Raw genomic sequence first — 14,308 nt, forward strand, 5'->3', positions numbered from 1 at the left:
AACTACAAGATTAATTAACTACATCATGTAAAAGCTGTGACTCATCACAGTGTCTGGCAGTCTGTAGTGTCAAAACATCTCTCATCACAGTGTCTGATGTCTGTAGTGTCAAAACATCTTTGCTTTCTTTTGCTATTGCCCCTTTTTATTCACTGCCTTCAAGATTAGAGAAATACATTACATTTTTGGTCTGTCTATCTGTGTGATCAGCATTTTGTTTGATGGCCAGACCATATCTTTAAGGTAATATGAAATTCCTATCCCATCGTCTATAAGCAAAGTTTCATTTTTATTTGTCATCTCCAGGCTACCAATGTCATGAGGAGATAACTGTAATAAAAATACACAATACAGTGGGTGATAGTTCAGGATGGTTTTGGGGTTATGCTACCCTTTTGTTAAAAGTTAAACAAAAAATGAGAGGCAAATATTTGCCTGGAGCAGGAAGTGTAGTCCCTGCCAGCCCCTAGCCGGGGTCTAGGGCACTCTGTCCACAGAGCAACTGGGTTTTGTGCCCCAGGTGGTGGAATGGGGTAACTCTGGCATGTTACATGCTGGGGTCGTCAGGCCATAATACGGAAAACCTGTTCGCAGTTAAAGTTGTTTATTGGGTTTGTCTATTGGCGTAAATAACATAGATTTAAATATGATATATTAGAAATGCCAATAAAGTGGACCTAACTATCTGCATTTGAACCTTAATGGGGTATGCTAGTGGGACTATTTTCCTGCGATAGTATAAGAAAATTTCAGAAGCTAACAGGCTTTACAAATCTTTTGGCTCTGGCGACTGCTATATCGATTCTGATCCTTGATCTAAATTGATAAAAGAAATATATACATACACTTTGAAAGAAATATGGTGTGTAGGGTTCTAGTTGTCATGTTTTTTGTTGTGGTTTTGTCAAACTCTTTTCCAATAGAATCTACTTGTTATGTTTCCTTCCAATACTAAAATACTTCAAATAAATTGAAATATCACCTGGCTGGCAGAATTTTGACATATCCTGAATTTGTTACTCATAGATCCATACAGTGACCTTCACAATAAATATAGAACATTTTATGGTACTGTTTGGAGTATAGTAGAGGCATCACTTGTTCCATGTTGTTAAAAGACTTCTCTGTATTAATTCAATGGTTGTGAATTTTACTTAGTGTTACCTCTTTGGATGATGTTAACCCTACTTTTTTCATGTCTTATATATTACCTTTAATTTGTGATGTTGGATGCCATCATTTCTTGCTCTGCTGGTAGTGTTTGGTTTCCTTAGACAACCATAAATTTAATTTGTGGTGATAGTTTGACTTCATAAGGACTAAAGGGTTGCCAACTTTTTTCTATCCGTTTCTATTTGATCTCAGTAGAATGTCGACCAAGATTTTTATGCGGTTAACAGGATTGTGAAGTAGATGTCTGCTTTATACTTGGAACACAAGATTTTTTTCAAAGTCAGCTAATTGCAAACAAGTACAGAAACCCATAGGCAGGCACATTTTTTTATTTTAAAGTTGTATATTTTATGATAAAATATTGTGCAAGGCCAAGTTTCATATCACTACATGCAAAACAACTCTGAATTTGATTCTCAATAGAATTAATGACACAGCATATATCTATGATACAGATGGAATTTGATCATAGAACTTAAAAATTAGAAATTTGACATTTTCCTTTTACATGGTTATGGCCAATATAAATATACAGAATGATTAAGCATATCAACCTCAAGGTTGAAAATCTTAAAGTTTGATTTTGACCTTTTAGGTCGCAGTGTCAACAAATTTCAAAATGATTAAAGAATCTCAAAATTATAATATACTAAATATGAAAGAACCTATAAAGAATTAACTTTTTATTGATTTCAAATGATGTTTGAGATCCTGATTGGGTACAAATTAAAGGGTCAAAACACAGCGTTAGATTTAGCAAATAAAAAAAACTGCTAGGAATGAAAACCCTTTTATACATGTAAGTACTTAATACAGATATAAATCCTTGTTTTTTGCCCTTCATTGCTGAACTTTTATAGCCATTACCCCTGCAATTAATCTCAACCTTTCCTTTACATTTTAAACTTTTGGAAATTCCAGTTATCAAACTAAAGACCAAGACCAAGTATAAAGGAAAGAGTGCCATGCCATCATCTAAGAACTGTAAAAAGTATATCTTTTCTTTCTCCATCTGACCTATATCTTGTCTCTCTTGAGGTTTTATGAGGCTTTACAATGTCTTTGGCATATGTGGACTTTAGCGTCAGGTTTAATAACCACAAATGTCATAGTTGTATGTTAGGTCTCCATGAATAATCTGTATATTTATCTATTACCCATAGTTTAATTATAACTGTTTAAGAACCAGCATTATGATATTTTCTAAACCCTAAAAAATAACTGTAGAGATAGTAGGTTTTGTTTGTTTTTTTTTACAATTTAAGCTTTAGGTACTAAAATGTTTTTTTATTACTGTCATAAACTAAAAACAATGTGTTAAGGGTCATAAAGGTCTTCTGGTTTGACCCTATGACACATTATTGCTTCCTAACCTTTGCAACAACACATTGAATTTATCTCAGTGACACTTGAAACTTATTAAGATTGTAACATAGATATTTTTATGTTTGTCTAAATTTCAGTCTGTAGGGGTCAAGTAGATAAATCCATTTTATACAGATATATTGCAAAGATTTACACTTTATATTAGCTGGAGTGTTTTTGTTTTATTCTGGGTATTATAATTTACATTTAGTTTGATAATGAACTATATGATTATGACAACATTGCCCAGTAATTGCTTGAAAACTCTGATATCTATTGATAAATCCACTTATTTAAGAAAGTCATAAACTTTTGCATTATATTTTTTTCACAATTTTGTTGATGTTTTGTATCTCTAGGCTTATAATATTTACAAAAATTAATCTTAGTAGTCAAATTGGGTTAAGACAATTTTTAAAATTTGGCTTGTTCCATTATTTGGATAGATTGCTTAGCTTTTTTATGGATTCTCTGCTGCATGCAAACATATGGAGTCCATCGTTACCATCTGGAATGTAGTAAAGTGTAGAAATGGATATGTTTTTATGTTTACCGACACTTGTTCTCAGTCTAGGAATGTACTATTTAAGCTCAAGGTGGGGCAAATATAGCATCTTGTAAAACATGGAGTGGTGTGAGGAATGGATTTTAAAGAAATGTATCTTTTTATATCCACTGTAAGATGAATATCATTTCAGATAATGAAACAGGTGATAAAAGTTGCCAGATCCTGAACTAACTCAATTTAGGACATCCTTAAGTGCACCTTGCTTCCAATGATAAATTGAAATGCACAGTCAATCCTTAATTACATAATGCATGGTGTGCAGGGGGGCAACATTCAAGCAATGTTATGCAACAAACAGTGTATTGGAATTATCTTGTATTAGATAGTCTCAAATAAAATTATATTTTGGCTGGTGAAATAAACTTGAAAAAAAGACACTTCATGAAAAACACATGTCTTAATAGTAAACATTTTTGTTATACACAATGAAATGTAAAGTTGACCCAGATTCAATCAAGCTTTTACCGTACATCTCAACATTAAAATGATGCATGTTCAAATTTTGAATGAAGATAATTTGATTACTGCTTCATCACTATGTATCCCATTTACGTAAGATAACAATTCTGCCAGACCTTTGCTCAGTGTTATACTAGAGTAACAGTTCCCACGGCTCAGTGGTGTCTGTGTCATGGTAAGAACTAAAACATGTGTCACTGGAGGAGAGATGTAAACAAACTTCAAAAACACACCTCCCTCTGTTTGGGTAATTACGTGATTAATCTGTAGCTATTAGGGTTATCACGTTCTCAATTACTTGTCTTTTATTCATATATTTTAGAGACAAGAGGAGTCACTAGTGTTTCACTAAATTTTGTCTTTCTTTCATAAAAAAGTCATTTTGACACTCTATACCTAGCCTTTTTTTACTGAAGAGTGGTCATGAAAGAAAGGGGTGGATGGACAGAGTTTGCACACAGAAGGTGGGAGATTTACAAACCTCTTGCAAAGAAAGGGGTGGATGGACAGAGTTTGCACACAGAAGGTGGGAGATTTACAAACCTCTTGCAAAGAAAGGGGTGGATGGACAGAGTTTGCACACAAAAGGTGGGAGTTTTGCAAACCTTTCACAAAGAAAGGTGTGGATGAAAGAGTTTACACACAAAAGGTGGGAGATTTACAAGCTTCTCACAAAGAAAGGGGTGGATGGACGGAGTTTGCACACAAAAAGGTGGGAGTTTTGCATACCTTTCACAAAGAAAGGGGCGGATGGTCACAGAGTTTGCACACATGGTATCCCGAGGTTTACAAACCTCTCACAAAGAAAGGGGTGGATGGCCAGAGTTTGCACATGTGGGAGGTTTACAAACCTTTCAAAAAGACTAAGCCCTTTAATTATCTTTCTTTGTATAATTCTGTATGCTCACTAAAAATGTGAAAGTGAAAACTAAAACCTTTATCTTTTACTGTGAAAGTATTTTAATTCGTGGATACCAATTTTTGTGGATTAGGGAAGAATCACAAATTCGTGGATTCTTGAATTTGTGGTTTTGAGGTTTTCAGTATACACATAAATGAAAATCTCTTTTTCGTTGAGAACCAAATTTCGTGGTTTGGCCAACCCACGAAAACCACTAAAATTGGAACCCCACAAACAATAGTACTTTCACGGTATGATTCATGTCTGATCAAAATGGCTTCTGTATTTACCTTTACAAGGACATCATGATCAGCTGTTTAAAGCAGTAGCAAGTTTTATCCATTGAAATTTGTTAGGAGAAAGATAAGGTAAAAAAGCTCTAATGGTTGTTGTAAAACATAATGATTTAATTGATCTGTGGTAGGACTACTGATCTTTCTAAAATTTTTTGGGGGATTTTAAGTTCAAACGCACCACTCTAATTAACACTGAATAACTGATCAATGTCTTTTCTTTTTTATTAGACCGTTTGATTAACTGATAATTCACTCAATGATTGAGGCATTTTTACAAGTTTGATATCTCCTGTAAGAGTTGCCAATTTTCTCAGAAGCTTATTGGTCTCTTATCTGGTCAGATGGAGTTTAAGACAATATAGATCGTGTTACCATACCAGTGAATGGGACTTCAAACATCTTTGTAACTACAAATTCTTAAATCCAGATGAACCCTCCTCCTTCGTCCAAGAAAAAAAAATAGATTGCTGAACTTGCTATATTCATCTTTTTTTTCTTCATTTTCAGCCAACAAGGAAAATGAGTTCCTAATTCTAGCAGAATATAACAAGATTATTCGTCAGGATTTATCAGATATATGGGCAGTACGAGACACCATGATTGAGTTGGGGGACTCAAATCAAATCAAAGGTGAGTTTGAAAAAAAGAAGCTGTTTATGTAAATCAATGTTTAATTAATTTATAATGTCCAAATTTGTAATTAATAATGCAATGTTCGGTAATATCTCTTTGCTAGAGTTATCTCCCTTGTAAACAAGTGAAATGAATAGAATAAAAAGCATTATATGTTTTTAAGATAAACTTCATCATAAAAGTTGGCATTATTGGTGTAGATGGTCAACTATAAGGTAAATTAGTTCTTGTCATGTGATTCCTTTTCATAAGAACCTAAAAATATGATATGGTTCAAAATTTATTACAGTGGTAAGAATTTCACCTCACTGGACTTTAAACTATGAAGTCTGATATTATTATGTGTTCCATTTTAGCATCTTATTTGGCATCTGCCATAATCATTGTAGTCCAGTTAGGGGTAATTTCTAGATGTCATCAAAGAATACACAGTATTGCCTGTAGTGACCATGTTTGTACATAAACAAGCACTCTAAACTCCCATGCTTTGGCTTTATTTTTCAAGAAAAGTTAAAAGGAAGGTTTTTTGCTTTTTTTCATTCAAAATTTTATAACTTTGAAAAAACTCAATGGAAGTGCATACCTCTATTTCAAACAAGAACATGTCACCGAATTTCATTTGCACTGCAGAAAAAATAATAATGTTAATTATAACCTTCTATGAGACACTCAACTTAAAGTGTGAAAACTCATTAGTTAAACATATCAAGCAGAGAAATGTAATTACCAGCCAAAACTTATGTGCCAAAACCATTTAGGAAAAAACTTTGCAAGTTATTGAGCATGCTAATATCAACCCATCTTGTCAACCAGAGTCAATGACATCCAATTTTAATTAATATGGTACATTTTAACTACTTATCTAATAAAGAACAGTCTTAATTTACAAAATTTATTGACTTCTGAATTTGAAGTTGCTACCAATTTAAGCCATTCTTGAAGGGATTTTTTTTAAATGTAAAATTTAATGGAAAATAATTTTTGTTTAGAAATCAATTGAATCCTGAATATGATTGTCAATTACATATATTAAAAATTTATTTTCTTTGCCTTGACTTTGTCCCTCAACCTTTAACCTTGAATATTGTAGTTGTCCTTGACCTTGATTTCACTTTTATTTATGAAAACAAATATTTTTTGCCTGACCTAATTTTAGCTGTAAATTGTAGTGTTAAGTAAGGACCCTTCTTTATCTTTTACTCTAGGAGTCAAGTATTGGCCAAAGCAATTATATGAAGTCCTATTTTTGAGAAGCATTGTTGTGAAATGATGGTGTCATTTTCAGTACATCTCTTTTATATGCTTTTATTTACAATGGTTGGAAACCTTATCAATTTGTTTCATGTTCCCTGTCTTATTCAGTTAGAAGTAGGTTGCTGTTAGACAGTTTGATGTGGAAGTAAATTGTGTTGTCATATGGAATTTTTCACATTGTCATTTATAACAAAATTTTTGACATGTTAATTATTAGGGTAAAAAAATAATTACAGCAAATAAAATGGTTCACTTCAGGGAAGGTAATATCTTTTCCCTTAAGCTTACTATTTAACTTGAAATGGTGATTATGATGTTGACATACATTACACTGAGTACTGTAAGTTTTTATTTGCCCTGTTTTAGGTATACTTAAAAAGAAAACTCTAAATGCCCTAAGTATCATTTAGTGAATATCTGACAATGGGAATTATATTTCCAATACTCAAGTTTGGGCTATTTTTGTGTGCTTCATGGAAATATGAAAATATAGCGGACCAAATTATAGTTGAAATATCTTGGTGTATCATTTTTAATCTTCTTCAAATTACTGAAAAAGGCTATAGTAATTTTTTAAAGAAAAACAAGAGTAAAATTTAGTATCTGCAAAAATTACTGGCTAAATTGTAATACTACAGAATCTATAGATCAAGTTGAGCTGAACTGGCTGTTAAATGTCCCCTACAGCAGTCATTTATATTTTAATCATGAAGTCAACATAATTTACCAAGTATAATTAATGAAACCTTTTCTCTCTGGCCTATTTCATATTTCCCCATTTTTTTTGTTTTGTTTTTCTGAACAAACCAAAAAAGACAAAGAAAGATATAGAGATTTCATAATGTTACATGTACTAACAAAACTGTTAGAAGCTATAATTGTCTTAGACAGCTGGATCACAGTTGATTGTAAAGAATAAACAATAGTATCATTTCTAATCAGATTAATTATTGTCTTCTCATCAACATTACTTCTCTCAATACTCATACATTTTTTTGGTGAATTAAAAGACCCTGATCTTGTGACAATCACATAATTGAATACTGCTATCTCTTAGAATTAGGAAAAAATGGGTTGTTCACTATCATGTGCTCAACTTGTCATTTTTCAGTAGTCTCTCATAATCTTTTATGTACAGTGATCAATAGCATGGGGGTCAAGCCGTAATTGTTCTTCCTTTGCATGCTAATTTTCACCATAGATTTTGAGGAAGCTTTGTATGAAGTTTAGGCATCACATGTAGATGTTATATACATACACATGTAGATGTTATATACATACACATGTGAATGGGATTTAACTTACAGTTTTACACAGTTAGAGATTTTAAAATATAAGTCATCTTAAATCTAATGAATTTTAATGAATTTTATTCATTGTTAGATGCTTAGAAGTAGACATTTCAAATACCTTTTATTTAATTCGTAATCCAGGTGGAGTTGGAGTACTGTCCTTGACACAATTTTTCATGTTCAAATTCAAAAGCATTATTTAAAGTTTGTACATATAAAACATGACAATGACAACACCAGCTCTGATGACATGTTAAAACCAACATCAGTAACAGAACAATTTTATACATATAAGACACATAGGACCTTGCATTAATTTGTTTCATATTCAATTTACTGTCAATAAAAAAAATACAGAACTAGATATTACTTGATATTACAACAGAGCAAAGTATTACACGACAATGTCTTTTCAATTAATAGGAGTGTTCAGAAATAAATGATTTCAAAATTTCATTTTGAGTGTAGGGATATTTATTAAATTGAATTTACATAACAACATATTTTATAAGATGGAATTACTAAGTTCAGTGTTTTCAAGTTTACATTTTTGTCAATGATTTTAATTGAAGCTAATTTTTTCATTCCTGTGGTCTCTGTGTGGACAGATCTATGTAAAAGAGTAATCAAGGGAACCAAGATTCTAGCAGAAAACAAAATACAATCCAGAGACAAAGACCAGACACGGAAAATAGACAAACATAACAAAAAACATAAAATAAATAACTAAAATAACACATACAAAAGTAGATAAGCAACTCGGACTCCACTAAAAACTGGGAGCGTGGACCAGGTGTACTGGAAGGTTAAGCATCCTCTGCTTTTTTAAAAAAACCTGTCAATTTGCTCATAAAAAGTCAAGTCTAGGGTAGATGAAAGAGGAAAGGAAAACTATGACACATTGAACAAATCAGTTTTCATGTCGCAGATGGATACCGGTACACAGTAATGATCCATTAGTTCATGACAAGCGTAAAACTTATGTAGTGATGACTTCAATCTTATAACAACATAACCCTGTTCGTGAAGCCTAATTGTAAGAAGTCCAGTGTGGTACAAAATGTTTGCATAGTTACAACAAGCTCTGGCATAACATAGGATTTGTGATATGAAAGATTGATATATGCAGAAGCTGGAGGGATGTTGCCACAGAGGAAAAGAAAGTTGACAATCAGAATGAAACGTTATTGTGTTTGTTGAATATTTTGGTCAATAGCTTTTCCTTACCATCAATTTCTATGTGTAGGTCAAGTTATGAGGCTGACTTCAAAGTGTCTGTAGTATCTCTTATCTCAAGTTTTTTTTTTAGAGTAGATGTATAAAATCCTTGAATCTAGGATTGTTGAAAGGTACGTCATCTACATGGCGGAAACTGACATTAAAGGATCTAGCTAAACAATGTTCCTTCATTTGGATAAGATCAACTATAAATTAAGTATTAGAAGAGTTAAGGAATAGGTCATTAGAGGAGCACAATTTGTTCCCATTGGAATGCCAGTCATTTGTTGAATATCGAGTCCACCACACTGGACAAATAGGTTGTTGATAAAAAATTCCAGCATTTCGAAAACAACTTCTTCAGTATTCTTTTTGGAGTAACAATGATGTATAATGTTTTTGAGTCTGGATTTTAAGTGAGTAAAGGGAATGGAAGTATAAAAAGTTGAAAAATCATAGGTTTTAATGCTATTGTAATCTTGAATTTGGGGTTTGCTATTATTTTCTATATCTACCTCTGATAATAAACATTGGATGTAATATGTTTTGCAGACAAAAACAATGTTGTTTTGGGGTTTGTCTGTGGATACAACAGCATATTTCTGTTATGTGTAGTATACAATATTTTTGCTGCATCTGGGTCTTTGAAAACTGATGTAGCATTGACACTTGTTGACCTACTTAAAACTTTCATACATTTCAACAGCCTTTACCCACTCTGACAGTGAATCAATGTCTTCTTGTTCTCCTTTTTTGCAAAGTCCTCCACAGCATCCTAAGAACTTTTAAAGTTAAGATTCCAATTTATGGAGTGTGGTTCACGGTACTTGGGACTTTTAGAAAGGACCTTATGGAGAGATTCATTTTTTTTGTTGTATTGACATGACCAGAAGGACCATATTTAAATGGGGAGTTTTCTCCAGAACAGTCAGGTAGTTTAGCCTTGAAGTCTTCAGTCTCGAGGTCAAGCAATAGCCTTTTGTAATTGAAAATTTTGGATGCCATGGGTGAAATATAGGAATATGAAATAATCGGTATTGATTTGTCTTTGAAATACAGGGAAATTTTGTTTGTGACGTTGTTGTGATGGAGAATTTTAGCCAAATTAAGTATCTAAGCCTTTGTTGACAAAGAGTTTTAGAAGAAATTATTGTTTTTCTTCATCTTGACCTTTAACATAAACTGGTTTAAAGAGTCTGTGGAAACCGATATCCAAAATTATGGCCACAAGTTTGTATAATGATGAGATAGGTTCAGAAACAGGAGTGTCAAGACTTGTTTTGTAAAGGGAGAGTAGTAGAGTGAGAGGTATAAAATAAAGTTTGGTTCGAATGTGATGAAGTCCAAGAGATTTTTTATGAAAGAAAGAAGACCATCTATGGAAACATCATGCATCTTGGGTGATGTATAGTGGCAATGGTCATGACTCTTTAGACAAGAATAAAACCCAGGTAAGGCTCAACTACATTAATTGCCATAAACAGAAACCATTGTCCACAATTTCTACCCCAAAATATTGAATTTTTGCAGAATTGAGAAAAATGCAGTAACATCATCTAAATAATGTAATGCAAGACCACTAGTACTATTGGCGTAAGTAAAACAAAATGTGAGTCATGGAAGAAAAACTTGAGACAAAATGAAAAGATAAAAGTGTGTGAAAATTACATAACGAAACAATATCTCTTCAGTAAGCGTCTTCTCATAACATCATTTAAATGCAAAATAACTATTCCTAGGAAGAGATTTAATTGAAATGTTCAGTTAATTTTAATAAGGTGTTATTGATTTTAAGATGGGAGATAACTCTAGCAAAAGGAGATAAGTTGTAATAAATCATTTTCTTATCTTGATATACAACTACTGTATTTTTTATACTGAAGTGAAAGTGTGTATAACTTTCTTGATTTTCAGGAGTTTTTATTGTTTTAGTCAATTATTGTGCAGATGGATCTTAAAAGAAAAGGTTTACTGAAAATGTAACTTGCTATTTATTTGTAAGGCAAACAGGTTTTCTATGAGTTTCCTGGTCAATTGGAAGGTAACTATGGCAACCATGACATCATCAACGTCATTCTCATCTTCATCTGTGTTTTGTGTTGTACCAGAAACAGATTTTGATTGTGGTGAATTTTGAGGTTCCATATAGGACATTTGTGATTAAAAAGATAAGATATCTTGTGAAAATACCATTTTTATACCAAAATAAATTATCAAAGCAAAAAAAATCAAGATAAATACCAAACATAACAAAAAAAAAATTCACTGACAATTGTATTATTAAGATTTTTTATGTATTAAATGTTAGCAATTATTTAGATAAGCTTTAATGATCATTTCTTTTGAACATGCTTTTGTTATTCTTCCACTTAATTATAATAAGACTACCATAGATAACAACAGCTGAATTGATTAAGTACATTGATAGTGTTTTTACATGCCAATATTACATGTATTGATACATTATTACTGATGCTATAATTATTACAAACATAATTGTTCTTGTTATCTTGTCTGTTATAATTAGATAAATATATATGAAACCCTGTTATTTGATTAAATAACTTTCTATATACATCTTTTTTTCTCACCTGTATGGAACCTCGTTGTGTTGATAGACCATGTGATATGTTATGATCTCTGATTGGTACATAAGATATTGCCAGGACCAATCAAATCATGCTTCAATATAAATGATACAGAGGCTGAAATAACAAGTAAAAGTACAATTTGGGTTGAGTTGAATTGTTGTTAAGACAGTACATTCTTTGACTACATCTTACTAAGAATCAAAGTTTTCATTCTGTATACTGAAACTAATTTGACCTTTACCCTTACCTTTACTTGTCTTCTTTTATCACACAAAAATATTGCTTGATACATTTTTGGACTATTGGTACTCAAAACTAAATTTATAAAGGCACAAATTTGATTATGAAGAATGACAAATCTACATGTGGGTCAGAGGTCATCCCTTTGTTGTTATTACTGTAACTATTTACTCATTTGTTGTATCATTTTAAGTTTTACATGATTTTTGTTTTTTTTTATTGATGAAGTTGTATTTTGTGACTTCAGAAATTGTCAACATTTAAAAGTAACCTTGAAGTAGACAAAAACATCTGTCAGGTCATAACACAGTTTTGGGGGACTGCTGTGTGCTGTCAAGTCGCACATGTTTTTGATATTTGCCAATAGCAGAATTGTGTCATTAGCTTGCATTAAAATGAGAAAATGTGTTTTTATGTTTTGTTTTGAATGAATTTTATACACAGTGCTGATGGGTGAAGTCAGTACTCCTATGTGATTTTTATTTTCAGACATTCTTGCTGTGTAACTCTGGTTAAATCAGTAAATTCTCATCTAGCTCTGCATAAGATATTAAATAGAACTTTCTAGACCTACTTATATAGATACTATTGTTGTTTTTTTGAATGGCTAAATTTGAAATTCAAATTTCAAAGTATTGCATTATTTTAGAGCCAAAAAACCTCAAGGAAAATATTCACTTTTGAAAATTGTTGAGTGAAAGATAAAATATTCCAGTGACATTGAATTTATAATATTTACAGTTTGTCTTTGTCTTTTTTCTTAAAACTATGCAAATATTTCTCCAATCTTGATCAGTTAATGTGAAATTCTTGAATTAGCCCTTGTGTACTTGAATGTACAGGCATGATTCATTGTTATTACCATCCCCCACCCTGGATTTCCCAACTCAGCCATTAAATTAGGTACATAAAAGTCAAATAAGTCATTTATTTGATAATAAACTTTGCATTAACAATGCAGCCTGAAATACTTCTGTGCTGTTAGTTTGATGTCTTGAAGAATGCTTTAGAATTTAAACCCATTCTTAAATAATCGTGATAATTCACTTCAAATTTTTCGCCTGAATATAGCTGAAATATTGCTGCTCGGGCATTAAACCCCAACAAACAAACAAACTTCAAATTTTTACATGTTGTTTGGCCTGATGTGTTTGGATTATCTTTGTCTAGAAATATAAAGAATAATGAATAAAACTGTTTAGGATATTTTTTTAGTAGATGTTTCTTGTCATTTTTATTTTGTTTTTATGTCTTCATGACTATGATATTTCCTATTTAACATTAGCATAGGATGATATTGATTAATTAGTGCAGTTTCTCACAAAATTAATTCAAGACGAAAATCTGAATAAACAGTTATTGAACAATAACCCCCAACAGTACTTCTGAAGTATTATTATTCATGGGATATGATTTTTTGTGGTTTCAGAGGGTCTAGTAAATCTTGTAATATGGTTCCCAACAATAAGGAAATTTTCCATTTATTTTTGTGATTACCAGTAAGTATTTCACAAATTCAAAAATTGATGGAATTGACGTTGTGCCCCAAGTCATGAAAATTGAATAGTAATGGTATGTTATAACCATGCATGTAATATAAAAACTGTTTCTGAAATAGAAAAGGTTGGTATAAAGAGGAAGGACAAATGTAGACAAAGACAAATTATAGGGTTGGAAGAGTTGTAGTTATAATAACATTTGATTGGCCCATACAACTAATGAAGAGAGCTACAAATCAAAAATGTAATAAAAAAATCATCCTTTGGCAATAACAACTTAATTTGTAGATTCAATTAGGAGGATTTCATTTTTGATTTTTCAAGAACTGTAAAGTCTGAATGAATTTCATGATATATCTTGGAGTTGTATACTTTCTATGATGTTAATGCCATACTACACTTTATTTGCATGATTCTACTAATTACCACTAATCATAAAAACTATCATCAGATTTGCAGATAAAAATTGACCCCCCCTTAACCTGGGACAGAATAAAACAATAAAACAAACTATAAAAATCTTTTGAATTTGGTTTTAAATCTTGGGAATGATACAGAATACAAACACTGTAACAAATAGGACAAAAGACAACAAGATGTATCTACCTCAAAAGAGTACTTGCTTTTTCTGTTCAAAATCCAATAGCAACTGATAAACACACCTTTCTGCTGTAATGAAAATATCAATAAGAACACATCCAACAGGATTTAGTGAAAAAATATCATAATATGTCCAAATAAAACAAAGTCTTTGTGCAAATGCCAAGATAAAAAGCAATGATGTTTTTATGGGACATTAGCATAATAATGCTACTTGGG

General features: G+C 31.7%; 1 protein-coding gene across 7 annotated transcripts in view; it reads left to right on the forward strand.

Annotated features, from left to right (window-relative positions):
• LOC148614645 (proto-oncogene tyrosine-protein kinase ROS-like) overlaps positions 1 to 14,308 on the forward strand; it is a 127,893-nt gene that overhangs the window by 66,410 nt on the left and 47,175 nt on the right. For 6 of the 7 annotated variants that reach the window (XM_088588893.1, XM_088588890.1, XM_088588891.1 and 3 more), the window contains exons 9-10: positions 5,270 to 5,392; positions 11,162 to 11,200. In XM_088588893.1, the coding sequence (XP_088445019.1) occupies positions 5,270 to 5,392; positions 11,162 to 11,200 (162 nt within the window). The remainder of the gene's footprint in view (positions 1 to 5,269; positions 5,393 to 11,161; positions 11,201 to 14,308) is intronic. The other variant, XM_088588892.1, reaches the window with a different exon arrangement.

This window comes from Perna viridis, chromosome 6 (genome assembly GCF_037379345.1).
Source record: "Perna viridis isolate PV_CMFRI_1.1 ecotype Kerala chromosome 6, ASM3737934v1, whole genome shotgun sequence".
NCBI classification, from domain to species: Eukaryota; Metazoa; Mollusca; class Bivalvia; order Mytilida; family Mytilidae; genus Perna; species Perna viridis.